Below are 14,310 nucleotides of genomic sequence, written 5' to 3'. Positions count from 1 at the left end.
AATAATTCGATTTTTCTTACAAAGAAAGAGTAAGCTCTTACTTATAGCCCACTAAAAGACTCTAACTATAAGCAGGTTCCTTTATGGATTAGGATCCCACCACATAATCTCAACCATTGGTTGACCAAAAAAATAAAAATCTCAATCATTGAAATAAAATTAAAACATCGGTGGGTCCCTAATACACACATGCTGAAAATAAAAAGATTAAATAACTTAAAACTCTAATCTAAGGAAGTACACTTGAAAAAGAACAGCTTAGGACACTCAACTACTAACTACTAACTCAAGAAGTATTAACCAAATCAGACTCTAGAACTAGGTCTGTAATTAATTCCAGCAACAAAATAGGGCTGAAAATGCCCAAAATAACCCTCCTAGAGAGTTTGGCTAGCTTAGGAAGGCTTATTAGGGGCATCTTGTGGGGCCCACATAGAGTTTCACTGGGGGTAAAATCATCTTCACATCAAGTAGCTGTCACAGCATCCAGGTGAGCAAGGAAGGTCTTGGGGAAAAATAAAGGCAACACCTGGACACTTTGACATTCCCCACCCCCTCCCCCAAAAGGAAGGGCAGAAAAAAAGAAAATAAAACTGTCAAAACTGGTAGATGAAGGGACTAAAATTGCGCAGAATTCTTGGACCTAAAGTTGGAATGTAGTAGTTGGGGAGGATTGGCTTCTCTTGCGCAATTGCACACAGTGATACAGCAAATGTCATTTTGCCGGATGAGGAGCTCAGCTGATGAACCACGGTGTGGTACTCTCATTTTATAAGGCCAATCAGCCATTGGTCTCCTCACAACCTGAAAGTCTCTCATCAGTGTCATCCAACTAATCTAGAAGATTTAGCAGATAAATTAGACAACCAAGGGGCAGTGAGGCCCAGGTAATGTTTTGGAGATTACAATTCGCTTACATTTTGATTGTACCTACCTGAGACTGGTGGTTTTGGTTCATTTCTCTCGCAAATATTTGTAGTCATATGATTAGTATCCACCAACAGTCTGTATAACTCTTAACTTTTTTGTTATATTTCTTTTGGCAATAATATTGTTCAACACCCAAAAAGTTGTTTCTAGTCAATGCACACAACCATAAATCAACCACTCCAAAATTAATTCACAAGATCAACCAGGTTTAATAGTCCAACTACCTGATCAACTCCATTACAGAAACATAGAAGTAATAGCACATTTAATCAACTGCATCTATCATTTATGATGGTTCAATTGCATCCCACAACAATATCCAAAAGTCAGCACAAAGTGTGATCATTCAAAATAACATGGCATTCTTAGTTTCCAAGTTAACTGGATTTCTCAAAAAAAATTACCTTTGAACTCCAGCAAAAATAAATGGCACAACGACGTCTCCATGGAGTGCCAGAATCCATCGAATAGGTCGACTAAACATGACCTGAGAAAAGATGAATAGGCAACAAATAATACATCCGAGTCTATCAAAAATGCTACTCTTTGAGAAGAAATCTCTTAGGTTTTCCAATTATGGGTCCCCCCCCACACCAAAAAAAAAAACCGTCCGATAACTATGAGTGTATAATTTTGAAAACCCAATGTAGCCTGGCCCAATTAAGAACTCCAAGCAACTTCTATTATCAGCTAGGTGACCCTAGGCAATGGGGGGAAAAAAGATGCCCCGCAAGTGCCAAGGTAATGCGAGGCCACCAAGGCATCCTCCAAGCGAAGGCTCTCAGATGACTTCTCGGTATGTATCAGCAAGATCTTTGAGTTATTGGCATATCTTCACTAAATGTCATATGGATCTTGCTATCATACTGTGGTTGCATGTTTAACACAAGCTGGTCTCCCAAACCAAGTTCTCGAAAGGTTGAATTGTTTCTAAACTGGGGATAGTCTATGTGGAACTAATTTGGCAAGACCTTCATAAGCCAGCTACATTGGTGTAGATCAGAGTTACTCCACACAAGCCCAAAATTGTTGATCCCAATTGGTAATGTATAGGCTGATGAAGATGAAAATATGAAGAGGAAAAAATCATCACATGGTGCATGTGACAGTGTTATAGCCCCACCTTGCCTTGGTGGGAATGTTAGAGGAACAAGACTAGAATATTGAAGGCTCTATAAAATGATTCAACTTTGTTTACGCCTGGGGACAGTTTTCTAGATTCTTCTTAAGTGAACAGATGGGGCAATGGAATTGTTTATAAAAGGCAGACCACAAGTAAAGAGACTTCACAGAAACCTTTAACTCACTCCCAAGAGCAAGAAACGGCAGTAAAACTTTGAGGGCTTCTAGAAGAACTTTTCTAGTTTCAAAGTTCATGAATCTTACCTACTTCTCAGTCACTAGTATTAGAACCATTGTCAAAGGAAAGGAGTCCTACTCATGTTTTGTAATTTGAATCATCCTAGGATGAGTTAAAGTTAGAATCCTTGATAGAATGAGAGTCCTAAGTCAAATAGGAATCCTAGTTTGATTTAGTATCTAATGTTGAGTCCTAGTATGAATCCTTTAGGTAAATCTAAAAGTATAGGCCATTGCTTGTAAAGAGAACAGATTATGATTACTGAAAAAACTTGAGATTGAAGATGAAATAGTGGTGTTGTGGGTTTCCCGAGGAAGGAAGCCCGCAGCTGCTGTTGGTGCTCTTATGCTCTGCAAGCTTCAGCTCTCCTCTACCATACAAGTATGTACCAAGCCCCCTCCCTGGTCCCTACCTTTCTTCTTCTTCTTCTTCCATCACACCACCCTTCTTCCACTTCCCCCTAGCCTACAGCAACCCATCCCCATCCCCTAATTTTACTCCAGATCCAAATTCCCCACCCCATCGCAGCCCTCATTCTTCCCTCCCATAGCCTGCGGCAGCCTTATGCAACAACCCTAATTCTCCCATACCCCTGAAATTCCCCAACCCTAGTTCTTCCTCACAGCCCCCCCCCCAAAAAAAAAAAAAAAAAAAACTTTTCTACATAGTTTTCCTTTTTTTTTGTTTATTTATTTATTCTTTTCAAACCCTAGGATTCCCCTTCCTTCATCCAAAACTTCACTCAAATCTCACCCCCCCCCCCCCACAAACCCCCACTCCAATACCCCTCCCCTCCTCTAACCTTTGACCCTAACCTCAACCCTGTCCCCCTCACCTAAAACCCTAAAATTCTGCACTTTACTGTCTTCTCAAAACCCTAGAAACCCCACCTTTATCTAACTCATATCTGTCAAGCTCTTCAACTACATCCTATTTCCTTTCAGAGTTCTCATCCCCTACCCCTCCTTTACCTTCGACCTCAACCCTAACCCTAACCACCCCTCAGAAACCTAAATTTCTAATAAACCACTAATCCTCGTAAACCCTAGATTTGGAGTTCAGTTCTGAATTTTAAATTAGAGCATGGTTCAGATCGGGAATTTAATAAATCCTAGACCCTAGTGATACCCAAACACTATAGACACTATTCCGAAGCCCTAGAACCATTCAGTTCAACCCTACACCTTAACCACAGGGTTATATAACCCTATTTTTGCTGCTGGTTCACTTGAATTGATCCTGAACATTAGCCCTCAATTTGGGTGTTACATCAAGTGGTATCAAAGCTTGGATGAATCAACAGTAGCCAGCAAGTTTGAGAGTATACAGAACAGCCTAACTGATGTACTAGCCCACTGCAAGGACAGAACAATAGGATGACCATATCAAAATAAAATCCGTAGGGAAGAGTGCTACGCACGCCTCCACCACCCCTAAGGGCCCACATTCAGATTACTTCCCCATCATGGAGAGTCCAATGAAGCCTATTGATATAGAGACGATCCTCCAGTTGGTGGATACAGGGAAGACAAAGAGGAATGGTCATACCCGTCAATCTAGGTACAACAATCCTATCTAAAATAGATACGAGAAAGGAGAAAGGCCACCACAAGGGTGAGTCCATCAGCAGACACCAGTTCCCTTAGAGGAGCACATCCAATCCTACTTCAACAAAAGGCCAGGACCGAAGAAGGGGAGAAAACCACCACAAAGTCAAGTTCAAGCTTAAAGAATTCAATCGATCCTTGAACCCACAGGTGTTCTAAGATTGGAGAGCTGCCCTGGATGATTATTTTGACTGGCATGACCTATCAAAGGACAGAAAGATAAGGTTATCCAAAACCAAGCTAGTAGGTGCTGCCAGAAGCCGGCGGAACACTACGGGGAGAGAGTTGTACTGTGAAGGTAGAGAGTTCGAACCTGGAACCAGATGACACTGGAATTTACAGAGAGGCATTTACCAGAACACTACAAAACTAGGGTACAGGAACAGTTCCACCCCCTAAAGCAAGGAACCATATCTGTTGCCAACTACATCTAGCAATTTGACTCCTTAGCCTCAAGGACAGGGACTAGGGAGAGAAAAATAAAAAAAATAACCCGATTAAGACATGGCATGAAGTATGAAATCCATGTAGCCACATGAGTTACTGATGTGAAAGATCTTGCGATTTGTTTGACAAAGCCCTAGAGGCGGAAACTCTACTGGCATAGAAGAAACAAATCAAAACTAAAGTAAGGACCCAACCACCAGCAAGCCATTCACTCCCTCTACCACAGTTCCTCCAAAAGGGGCCAATTGACCCAAAGCAGATTTCCGAGCAAGAGGCCCTGTCATCAACAGCAACCCAAGATGGTGCTTTTACCATAGTAGGAAGGGCCACTTTTCCAGAGAGTGTCTTCGAAGAAGGGAGTTGTTGTCTTCAACGCCAACCAACAAGTCTCAGAAGAGGAGGTACTTTGTCCTTCACTAGAAGCAGCACCAAGAGGAGTACAAGGAAGAAAACGTGGACCACGACCCTCGCCTGAACGTGATATGCAAGACCTTAGTGAGAGAGCCTGAAGGTGAAAATTGGAGGAGGAGCAGTGTCTTTCACACCAAACTCAAAGCCAGGTGGTCTTCTAGCTCAAACCATAGTGGATAGCAGAAGCAGAACCAACGTGATGTCAAAGAGCATCGCCAAGAGAGCCGGCCTAAAGACTGAAAAGCACCCCAACCCTAGAAGGTACCCTCCTTAACAGTGCCAAACTCAAGGTAATCTCAAGGTGTTGAGTACCAGTAAGTCTACACTCCTACTCTGACAAAATCTGGTGGGACGTAGCCTCTATAAAGCTAACAGACATTATCCTTAGGTAGCCATCAATGTCCGACAATAATGTCACTATCACCTACCTTGAGAATAAGTGTGTGTTTGAACACAAGGGACAAAGAATTGTACTATTACCCCTCAATCTACTTGAAGAAGCCAAGAAGAAGCAAACCCTCTGGACAAACTAGAATGACTTAAAACCCTAATCAGCAACTCCTAATTATCCCACCCAAGGAAGCTAAAGAGAAGGTCATTGAGAATCACTAGGCATTGATTCAGGACCATTTGAGAACCAGAGGAAAGTCACCCATTCATCGGGGATGAATGTTCTCAAGAAGGGGAGAGTTGATGTGAACCAGATTCACAGCCACTCTAGGGACCAAAACAAGGCCTAGGATGGCAGCCGAACACCCTGCAGCCCTACAAGAAATTTGGCATAAGTGGCATTTTGGTAACTTTGTTCCAGTTGAGTCCTAATTAACCGGACAAACACACATGCCCCTCAAGTGGTAGGATATGAAAGAGTATTTAACATTGGTTTTTTTTAATGCAATATGACTTTTCCATTGTGTTATTTATGCTTCACATAGAGTGCATGCAAAAACCAAAGTCAAAAATCCATCAAAATATTGCTGAAACTGGCCATCGAAATTTCCTGGAAAAAATACCAGATTTCGGTCGAGACAGCTGAAATTTCGCCACCATCTTCATTTTGAGGCTTGCCGAAACAGGTCTCAAAATGGAGAATTCAAACCTTGGTTGTAAGATGCCATAGGGTCAGCCAGAGAATAACTTAAACCAAAGGGGAGGAACCCTGGTCATATTTCCCCATTTACCCCCTTCTTCCTTCAGTATTCCTTATTCTTTAGTGTTCCAAAGTTCTCTTGTCTCTATCATGTAATAAATATGCTAGCATTTTCATTGTCCAACAATCCTATTGTAACTGGCCTCTTACAGGATTATCTTAACTGGTTCGAGATTGATTAGCATTACTGACTGCCATATGGAATATACTTAAGCCACCCAGGAAGGCCCTCCTACCTGGGCCATACAGCAAACAGGGCTTGTTCAGTTGAATTACCGAAGATAAAAATATCCTTTGTAGCATGTGATCCATCATATGCATGCAAAAGCATCTACGAGATAAAATCAGCTCAAGGAAGGAAAATATAGACACCAACAAAGGTTACAATTTACAAATGTGTCAGGGTGACTAGAAAAATAACAGCTTGTGCCAGATGCAAACCAAAAACACTACGTATAATCAGTTACAACTTATAGCAGGTACTACGGTAGCACACAGATTTGACATACAACTTTCTTTTTGAGGAACATATCCCAAAGATCATATAATTGTTACTAGAGCATATCCCCAGAACAATACTTCACGAAATGCAAAAACTAAGAAAACATAACAATGGGAGACCAGAACATTAAGCTATCATAGAAATCACAAAACTAGAGGGAAAATGCATGCACCTGAGAATTCCAACGCATCGATTTTGGAAATGATATCTTACTAATTGTAACAGCCAATTCTTCAGATAAAACCTACACATAAAGACAACAATAGCAGTAGTATCACAATATAAGCCATCCTTCACGAGTAACCTAAGAAGCCAACAAAAAACTTTTAATAATACATCAGTAGTAAAGCATTTATACAAGGGGAGTTCCCAGAAAATCAAGCTCTTAAAATATCTAGCGTTGCTTGCTGCGAAGATGTAGACCCCACAAATGTTTTTCCTCCTTTATACACATAACTGTGAAGGTTCCTCAATTGTTAAATCCATAGCATCTCGTAGACACATTGAAGCAAGAAACATGACAGGACATGGTTTTTTAGAACTAGAACAAGTCATTTGAGAGGAAAATCTAGATGCATGTTTGAAGAAGCAAAAATGAGGCCTTAATGAATATGTTACATGTTTTGGATCACAACGATAATGAATAGCTTCAAAAATATGCAAGGAAACCTAAAACCAACTTAGATCTCGCGAGATAGCGAGACGAGATGAGAGTCGAGAGGGGAGAGATGGGAACTCTCGCCATCTCGCGAGATCTCGCCAAAGGTGGTCCAACCACCTCTTTAGGGGGTTTTAAAACCCCCTGTCTTGCTCGAGAGGCACATCTCACTTCTCTCGAGCCTCTCTCTCACTGCAAGTTGATTTTTCGCCAGAAAAATTGATTTTTTGCGGAATTTGTTGGGGATTCAACTTCTAAACATCCTCAATACATCTACAACAGCAAATTATCATCATTCAAGCCTATTTCAACTAGATCTTCAACAAAGGTAAGATTTTCTGCCAAATTTAAATTTTTTCAAATACAATTTTCTACAATGGGTGTGTGAGTGTAGTATAAATATATCTTGATCTACTAGCTTTGATCTACACTTTCATGGAAACAAATTTAGTTTTCTGTTATTATTTTTTTTTTTCGTATTTAAAAAATATATTATCTAAAAAATTAAAATTATAAATTATAAAAAAATACTTATGATATGAATGTGATTATCACTTATGTTAAACTACATTTAGAGGGCTACAATCCCATGTATTCATATTTGATTATCATGCTTGCTGTATTTTTTTATTTTTTATTTAAATAATTATGAAAAATAATATTTTATTAAAATTATCTTCTTTTTTTTAAATGATGCTTATATAATGTAATTTATTTTAAAAATACAAACATGTTTGTTTGAGCATTGTATATATTTTATCTTAGAACAAAGTGTCTATTTTGTTGTTTTATAAATTATTTTTACATAAAATAATTATAAAAAATAATATTTTATAAAAATTTATCTTTTTTTTTTTTAAATGATGCTCATATTATGTAGTTTATTTTAAAAATACAAACATGTATGTTTGAGCATTGTACATATGTTATCTAAAAACAAAGTGTGTGTGTTTTGTTGTTTTATAAATTATTTTTACATGTTTTTATTTATCTAAAAATTATTTCTAATGATTATTTGGGAACATTCATGTATGCATTTCAATGTTGTACACTTGTATCTTAAATGGCAACTAGTGGGAGTGGCGGCACCAGTAGTGGGACTCAAGAGGACATTGCTTGGCAACATGGGGATCCACTAACTACTGACAAGAAAAAATCCCGATGCAAGTATTGCCTCAAGACCTTGAATTCTGGTGGTTCAACCAGATTAAAGCAACATTTGGCTAGTGGCTAGAAAGATGTTTCCAAGTGTCCCAAGGTTCCTTATGAAATGCAAAAAGCAATTGCAGCAACTTTAAAGGGAGGGAGACAAAAAAAAGGAGGAGATGGCACAAAAGCAAAGGGAATTTGAGGATACAGTGCTGGCTAGACCTTTTGTTGATGTTGATGAGGAGTCAGACGACAATGAGGAGAGGAGGAGGGTTATGGGTATTGAGTCACAGGCCGAGTGGAGACAGATGAAGGATGCAATGGAAGCTAGCAGATAGTCCTTACATTTTGAGAATGTGAGGCAATATGAACAAACAAGAGGAGCAAGTGGTTCGGGGTCAAGGGCATCCATGCCACTAAGACATAGTTTTCATGGAAGTGAGAGGACCAAAAGGAGGAGGAAGACTAGACATTATGATGCCACATTTGACCAAGACCCCTCCCTCTTCAAGCTTCAAGACATCTATCAAAGAAGCATTCCATATATGTTTCCTAGAGGTAAAGAAGGCAATAGGGAGGAGAACCTAGGTTGGCAATCAGCAAATTTACACTCTACAACAACATTGCAGCCAATGTAGCCAAAACACCATACTATCAGAGGATGATCAATGCAGTTGCTAGGGCAGGTGTAGGGGTTAAAGGCCCAACAGCTTGGGAAGTAATGAATAAATATTTACCAAAGGTAAAGCAGAAGGTGGAGGAATACATTGGTTCATTGAAGGAAAAATAGACTACATATGGTGTTACTGTGATGGCTGATGGATGGACTGGTTCTACTAGACAGTCCATCATTAATTTCATGTTGAGCTGCAATGGAAAGAAATCCTTCTTCAAGTTAGTGGATGCCTCAGATAAAATCAAAGATGCTGACACCTTTACAAGCTTCATAGGCAGGTGGTCCTCAAGGTAGGGCCAATGAATGTTGTCCAAATTGTCAGAGATAACAGTGCTAACTTCAAAAAAGCTGGTGAAATGTTGATGAACAAGAAGAGCAGCAGGATCCACCTCTTTTGGACACCATGTGCAGCACATTCAATTGATCTTATGTTGAAGGACTTGGGGAAAAGAAAATCAATGTTGTGGTTGATAGGGCTAGAAGGGTAAATAATTTTATTTATAACCATGGTTATGTGCTGAAGATGATGAGGAACCACTGTAAGGGTGACCTAGTCAGACTTGGATTGACTAGATTCGCCACCAACTATGTAGCTCTAAAAAGCTTCCAGAAGAAAGTGGTGGGTCTACGGCACATGTTTGCAAGTGCGGAGTGGTTTAATTGGTGTGGATCTAGCCATTCTGATGCAATACTAGTCCAACAAACCATTGCTGATGATTCCTTTTGGAGGCAGCTGAATAGGACAGTGGGAATTTTAGAGCCTATTGTGTTTGTTTAAGGATGGTGGATTCGGAGAAGAAGCCCAGAATGCCCCACACATATGTTGCCCTCCAGCAAATGAAAGAGTTGGTTAGAGTTGTTGCCTTGGCTCCTTCAAATCCTATGAGAGGACCATCGATGATAGATGGGAGACCACTTGATGCATCCTTTGCACTTGTGACTTGGCTGGTGAATCACTTTTAAGTCTTCAAGTTTTTGTTGTATACTTTAATTTACATTGTTAATTTGTTAGAAGTTATAACTTATAACTTATAATTTATAAACAAGTAAACAACCAAATCACTAACCAAATTTTTTATTTCCACAATACAAGCTTATTACCTCAACCCAAAGTACCATTACAAGAATGATCTGGGGCTTAATGTAAAGTTGATGAATGCAGTGCAAGACGTGGTGGAGAAGCTTGTGTCAAATCCCGTCATGCAGGGGACAATTAATGGAGAGGTGAGAACTTATTCAATTGATTCTTCAACTTCTTGCATTAGTGCATATACAATAGTAAAAGTACAATAATTGAAGAATTGGTGTACAGATCAGGGAGTTCAGGGATGCCTCTAGGAGTTTTGGAAAGCCTTCTGCGATTGCAACTAGGCAAAAAAATGATCCTGGTAAATAGTCCAGTACTATAAGTCTATAAGTTTATAACTCTGTAAGTGATAACTGATAAGTTATATAAATATTAAGGTTTACTAGCCTAATGCATTCTTATATTTGGTTATGCAGCTGATTAGCAGATGCTATATGGAACTAGTGCGCCAAATCTCAGGGACATAGCAATTAAAGTACTCTCACAGACATGCTCATCTCTGGTTACGAGAGGAACTGGAGCACCTTCTCACTCATCCATAGTAAGGTATAAAACAGATTGGGGAGTAAGAGGCTCGAGGACTTAGTGTATGTGCATTACAACATGAGATTGAGACTAGGGCACATACAAGTGATATAGATGACGAAAATCGGGAACCGATTGAGTTGACTGATATATTCCACGAGCCCCCCGGAGAAGATGATGTCATATATCATTGGGTTAGGGATCGAGGTGGCCAAGTGCTGGATGGACCAGGAGGGCAGCCGGATCCTACCATTGCTGCTGCTATGGACCCAAATGTTGTGGCTGAGCACGTATCTTCTGATTAGGGTCAAGCTACTATAGCAACATTAATAGGACCAAGTGTACCATTTGTGGAGCCACCTGATCGACTTGAAAGAACTACGATGATGTCTAGTAATGGGAGTTCAGATGATGCCGATGATAGCAGAGGTCCAAGTGGCCCAAGTCAACCATCAAGTCATGGAGGCAATCAAGTTGGTGGTGTTGCTGGTGGAAGTTAGGGTCAACAAAGGGAGTCACCTCCACCAGGTCCGAGTCATCTGACACATGTGAGCCACAGTTCCCCTATCTCTTAGACTTATACTAGGAGTAGGAAGAGCAGATCAAACCAGGGGCAAACGAATGATGATGTGAGCATGCAGGATCTTGAATTGAACATGGGAAGCATGAGCCTAGATCATGGTCACAGTGATTCACAACAACAAAGTTTGGCCAATTGGCAGGCATCGGGGTACCTATACGGGGTACCATACGAGGATCACAACACCGGATCAGATTACATGGTATTCTTCTTATGGAAATCATGTTATTCCTCAAGACCCTACACCTGGAGAGTACACATATGGGAGTGAAGGTGGGTTGTTAACTGAGTTGTTTTAGAAACCCCTACCCATATACTCAATAGCAATATGAACAACAACATGAATGGCATTTTCACCCACCAATGATTGAAGGTTATCCCAGAGTGCTATTCCTCAAGTATTCTGACATGGAGACATATCAGTTCCATATAAACCGATATGTGACATACTACAGTGATGGGTTGACTTGGGAGCCATATGTGGCCACCGTTCAGAATCAATTGATGCAGAATGTTGAGTGATACTCTTATTGTCTTGTAGTCTTGTAAGTTATAATTGTGTAAGTTGTAAATTGTAATCTTGTTACTTTTGTACTCTTGTGACTTGTGAGTTATGATTGTGAACTTATGGATTATGATTTATAACTTACTAAAAGTCTAAAATTTCTTATGGTTGTAAAATTCTGAAGACATTTAAGTTCTTTGATAGTTTGATCACTTGATGTGTAATGTTAATGTATTTGATATTTGATAGTTGATAACTTGAATTACTTGATATCTTTACATTACATGTCTGTCTACATTACACCTTGCATTTGTCTAACCTTTTCGCATTTTACACATAGGGTCGACTTAGAAGACTTACTTACGGTTATTTTCTCACAAAACTAAGGCCACCAATGTGTTCAAAAGGCCTTAAATAGGCTAAATATCAAGTTTCAGCCCAGCCAGGGCCCTAAAACCCACCAAGACTACGCCAGATTTTTGTAGATCTCGATTGAGATCTCACTTTTTTTGGGTGGCGAGATCTCGCTCTCCCACCATGGCCAGCATTATAGCAAGGACAAGGCATAGGAATGAACCTCTAAAGGGGGGGAAGCGGGGGAATATAGACGTACTCTGTCTTCCCTGAAAAAAAAATAAAGAAATGAAATAGAAGTTGACCAAAATGAGAATATATGAAGCTAAATAATAAATGATATCAAGTGATGGTCAAAATCTGCCGGGCAAAGAGATTTCAAAAGAACACCTTGGCCGCAAGGGCTCTTTGAGATTTTGACATAACCATGCTTTTGCTCAATTTACCAAAAAGGACCAAATTTTTTATCAAGATTTTGTACCCAAAAAAAAAATTTTTTGACCCCTACCTCATTGGTTTAAGATTTCTGAAATTTACCAAAATCACAGCATAACTTTGCAAGATTTTAAACCATAGTGACATCTATGAAATATAAACCAACTTCAGTAATACAGGTACATGGCAATGGCAATGGCAATTACGAAGGCATTCTCGTAATTGTACTCCCATTTTGAACTGGGAGCTGTCAATATGACAAGGCAACTATTCCATTAACTAGCAGTGATTTTAAGAGATGTATTCTATCATCTCATATTAGAGTGGCAGAACATACAGTAAAGAAACGTATGCAAGTTGTCAAAAAACACTTAAAAAATGCTCAGGATACATGTAAAACATAGTTTTGAAGCACAGAACATCTTATTATGCAATATGTACGCATGTAAATATCAATTCAATAGAAGAAATTGAGTTGATTTAACCTAACTAGCAAAGCATAACAAATAAAAAGAGATTTGATCCCTTTTTTTGGGGGGGGAGGGGAGGAGAAGCTATCATTGGAAATAATTTTCAGCCCACTGGTCACATCCCATTATATTCCACCACCAAAATAAGACCCTCTTTACAAAATTAAAAGGCACATAGAAACCAATTTTCAAAACATTCAAAATGAACTGGATCACAAAATATTACAACAGGAACAGAAATATACCTTTTTATATTTCCACATCAAAACACAGGATAAGCAGATATTACAATAGCCAAAGCCAACAGCTTTTACACTTGAACATAGAATCCAGAATAAACATACCAAAACTACCATAGTAACGGAGCAATCCAAGCCAATATACGTAAATAGAAATTCCTTGATACAGGTCCATCTACATTATCTTACCATCCTCCTTACTGTACAAAGATTGCAAAGGTACACCATATCGACGACAAAAACCCTCGGCAGCCTGAAAAAAGATGAGAAATTGATTAAGGAAATTAACACTTAACCTCAAACTCAAAATGCATCATAAATCATATGCCAAGACTTAACATGTATACAAATTTTCCAGTCATCAGGAACCTTAACCGTAAAATCATTGACAAAAAATATAAAATTCAACATTATATAATCAAATTGTTGCTACATATACTTATCCAGTTAAACCCCAAAAACAACGCTAAATACAAAATACACTACATATACTCTTATCCAATTAAACCCAAAAACAACACTAAATACAAAATACTATAGGATGTAAAAGCTAATTATTTATCCAGAGTGAGAACTGAGTCGTCACAAGTTTCGACTTGGTTTCAACCATATCTTGCACATTTTGGTATTTTGACCAGTTTCAACCAGCGCATTAACAGTTAAGCTTTGCCGAGGAAATACCAGGTTTCAATCGAAACTCAGGAAACCTCACATTGGGCCAGACTCAAACATTGTTGTCAAGGTGTAAGCTAACATCCAGGCAGTATTGATAGGGCTAGGCAAGTGTCGCTTTATACTAGCTGAACAAAGCAGGCACTTTGGATGCCTTATGAGCCATGGCATCCATCTTTTCATACTATTTTACTTTTCTAATATAAATATACCAAACAAGCCAATGCGTCCGCCATTTCGTTCTTTTAGTTACTTTTTAAATATAAAGATACCATATCAAGGGCTGAGGTTTACTATCCTAGTTGATCTAATCTAAATAAATCTACTGATTGCAAATTACACTGAAACTTTGATCAGTGCTACATGGGCTTGACTAATATTAAAAAAGAAAAAACTTAACTTAAACCTAAATCTAAATTGCAAAACACATACATGAAACTACCTCTTCTCCACAAAACCCTTACCAACACTGATTTTCATTTGCGGGGGTAGCCCCTCTTGCAGCCGCGCTACCGTCAGATGCTTGCCACGTAAGTCAATTTAAACCGAACGG

At 39.1% G+C, this 14,310-nt stretch overlaps 1 protein-coding gene across 1 annotated transcript in view; it reads right to left on the bottom strand.

Annotated features, from left to right (window-relative positions):
* Positions 1 to 14,310, bottom strand: part of LOC149022737 (glycine--tRNA ligase, chloroplastic/mitochondrial 2-like) — an 88,609-nt gene that overhangs the window by 35,817 nt on the left and 38,482 nt on the right. The window contains exons 16-20 of the mRNA XM_089147686.1: positions 13,275 to 13,338; positions 12,183 to 12,210; positions 6,858 to 6,948; positions 6,580 to 6,651; positions 1,335 to 1,417 (exon numbers count right to left, since the gene is read on the bottom strand). Of these exons, the coding sequence (XP_089003812.1) occupies positions 1,335 to 1,417; positions 6,580 to 6,651; positions 6,858 to 6,948; positions 12,183 to 12,210; positions 13,275 to 13,338 (338 nt within the window). The remainder of the gene's footprint in view (positions 1 to 1,334; positions 1,418 to 6,579; positions 6,652 to 6,857; positions 6,949 to 12,182; positions 12,211 to 13,274; positions 13,339 to 14,310) is intronic.

This window comes from Hakea prostrata, chromosome 3 (assembly GCF_041222555.1).
Source record: "Hakea prostrata isolate BN-2017 chromosome 3, UWA_Hpros_2, whole genome shotgun sequence".
NCBI lineage: Eukaryota > Viridiplantae > Streptophyta > Magnoliopsida > Proteales > Proteaceae > Hakea > Hakea prostrata.
Note: the sequence above shows the minus strand (reverse complement) of the source record. Positions and strands in the feature narration are given on the sequence as shown.